This window comes from Trichinella spiralis (genome assembly GCF_000181795.1).
Source record: "Trichinella spiralis strain ISS 195 chromosome Unknown Scfld2, whole genome shotgun sequence".
NCBI classification, from domain to species: domain Eukaryota; kingdom Metazoa; phylum Nematoda; class Enoplea; order Trichinellida; family Trichinellidae; genus Trichinella; species Trichinella spiralis.
The window spans coordinates 4,957,895-4,959,948 of NW_003526941.1; the positions used below are offsets into that span (position 1 = coordinate 4,957,895).

The 2,054-nt window shown below is 33.5% G+C and overlaps 1 protein-coding gene across 1 annotated transcript; it reads left to right on the forward strand.

The window, feature by feature from the left end:
* Positions 1-1,127: 1,127 nt before the first annotated feature.
* Tsp_03608 (carbamoyl-phosphate synthase L chain, ATP-binding) lies at positions 1,128-1,949 on the forward strand. The gene is made up of 4 exons (XM_003379912.1): positions 1,128-1,214; positions 1,310-1,408; positions 1,769-1,816; positions 1,878-1,949. Exons 1-4 carry the CDS (start codon positions 1,128-1,130, stop codon positions 1,947-1,949), a joined length of 306 nt encoding a protein of 101 aa, XP_003379960.1.
* Positions 1,950-2,054: the final 105 nt, after the last annotated feature.

A 2,054-nucleotide genomic window follows, 5' to 3' on the forward strand; every position in this document is an offset into this window, starting at 1 on the left:
CCGTCAGGCGCTTTTGTCAAATATATTCCCGGTCTTCAAAACGAACAAAGGAAATAGTGGTAAGTTGGATTTGATATTTTGGTGGTGGTATGCTATGCATGTTACTTTACTAATTTGGTGAATGGAAACTGACAGGTCTCTTTCTCGTGTTGTTATTGCTAACTTTCAGATACATCAAATGTTGAAGACGAAGAAGTTCGCATTTCTGTTTTTTAGTTTTAAATGACGGCATTAATATAATTCACTTTCAGAATTTATATTATATTCATATCAATGATCAAATAGAGACAAACAAACAAAGAGATTCTGAAAAGTAAGTGAATATGGTAACTGTGCATTATTATAATTTTGCACGGCTTTTTGAAATTATTGTGTGAAATTTAGATTGTAGATTTGCTACGCCTTCAACTCCACATCACTTGAATCTTAACTGCAGCGCACAATTAAAACATGTAGATAATATTGTAGATTGGGTGGCCTTGATTTCAGTAACTTCAAGATTTGAAATTTCATTGGAAATACAGTTTTTTAGATTTTTCAGATACAGAAGTTGTTTCAATTTATATTACACTGTATTAATTACTTTTTAGAAAATTTCAACTTTCATTATTCATCATTATGATCAGCTGTTATGTAAAGTAATAACCAGATTATGAAAAGTATCTGTATGTGGTGACTGTGCATCATAATTTCGCTCTGCTGTTTGTTTGCCATCATTTTGATTTCCGGAAACAGATTGTATGTTGGCTACGTCATCAATTCCACATCACTTTAATCCTAGCCATGGCATCATGTAAGTAATAACGTAGATTGGTTATGTTTCACTTTAGTAAGTTTGAAGTTTCAATATTACATTGGAAATGTTGCTTTTTAGGTGTACAACTGTGTTTACTGCAATGCAATATCTGGAAAGAGTCAATGGAAAGGATATTCTGTATATATAACAGTGTTATTTACTTATCAGAAATTTTGTAATCTAATGTTTTATTGAATTAGCGTACGTCATCATAATTGAACCGTTTTCTAATTCCTGTCGCTCAGGCCAACATGGTATGTCAAGTTTATATCGATGCGTTTAAATGTGCTATCATAAAAATACGTATGTATAGCTTTTGTTCATTATAGGAATGCAATGCATCTTCCACTTCCACAAGATATGTCTTCATACTGATGGCGCTCTGCGTCAGTTGCAGTCGGTGTACTGGCATTACCCAGTAATGATACAGTAATCGGTGTGGTTTCCCTTATTGTAAGTTTGTATAATTGTTAGTTATTGTAAATTTGTTAATTAAATACTTTGTAATAACAGCAGATCGTGAATACAGATTTGCGCTGGTGTCCGTGTGTATTCTATAAATTTGGTAGTGTGAGTTGCCATCAGTGCGGTTCGAAAGTGATAGACAAATTAGTAAGTAGCCGTTCTGTTTATTTTGATGAGTGAGAGTGGTCACAATGTCGTGTGGCTTATCAAAGACTAAGAATGTTTAATTGAATGCTTTAGCCTGCAGCTGCAACTGAATAACCAGCAAATGTAAGAAGTAATTTTTTTGCATATTTGCTTACTTATTAAATAAGGAACAACGATGCACTCTTATTCGTCTTCAATTTTTATAATGTGGCTGTATTGTATCAGTTTTATTTAACATGCTTTTACATTTCACAACACTGCAAACAAGTTTGTTCAAATTTTAGATGAAATTGGTGCATTCTTTGGTAACTAACTATACGTTATTGAACATGCGGTTTTTAAATTTTACACTTTACACAGGGCGAAGGTCTGCCATCAGTTGATGCTCAGTCAGTCAGAAGCAGATCAGTAAGCATTTGACTTTTGCATGCTGCGTACGTTAATTGTAAAGTTTGCTTCAATTTTTCAGGTACGTTTTGGCAAGAATAGTTTAGATCCAGATTCCGACATTCAGTTGAAGGCAACATGGCTGTTTACTTAGCCTTGTTCCCTATAACGGAATGTTTAAAAATAAGTCTAAGCAGACATTATAGGAAAATGTGAAATTCGTAAATGTAAAGGTAAGTTCGGTAAGTAGTGAACTGGG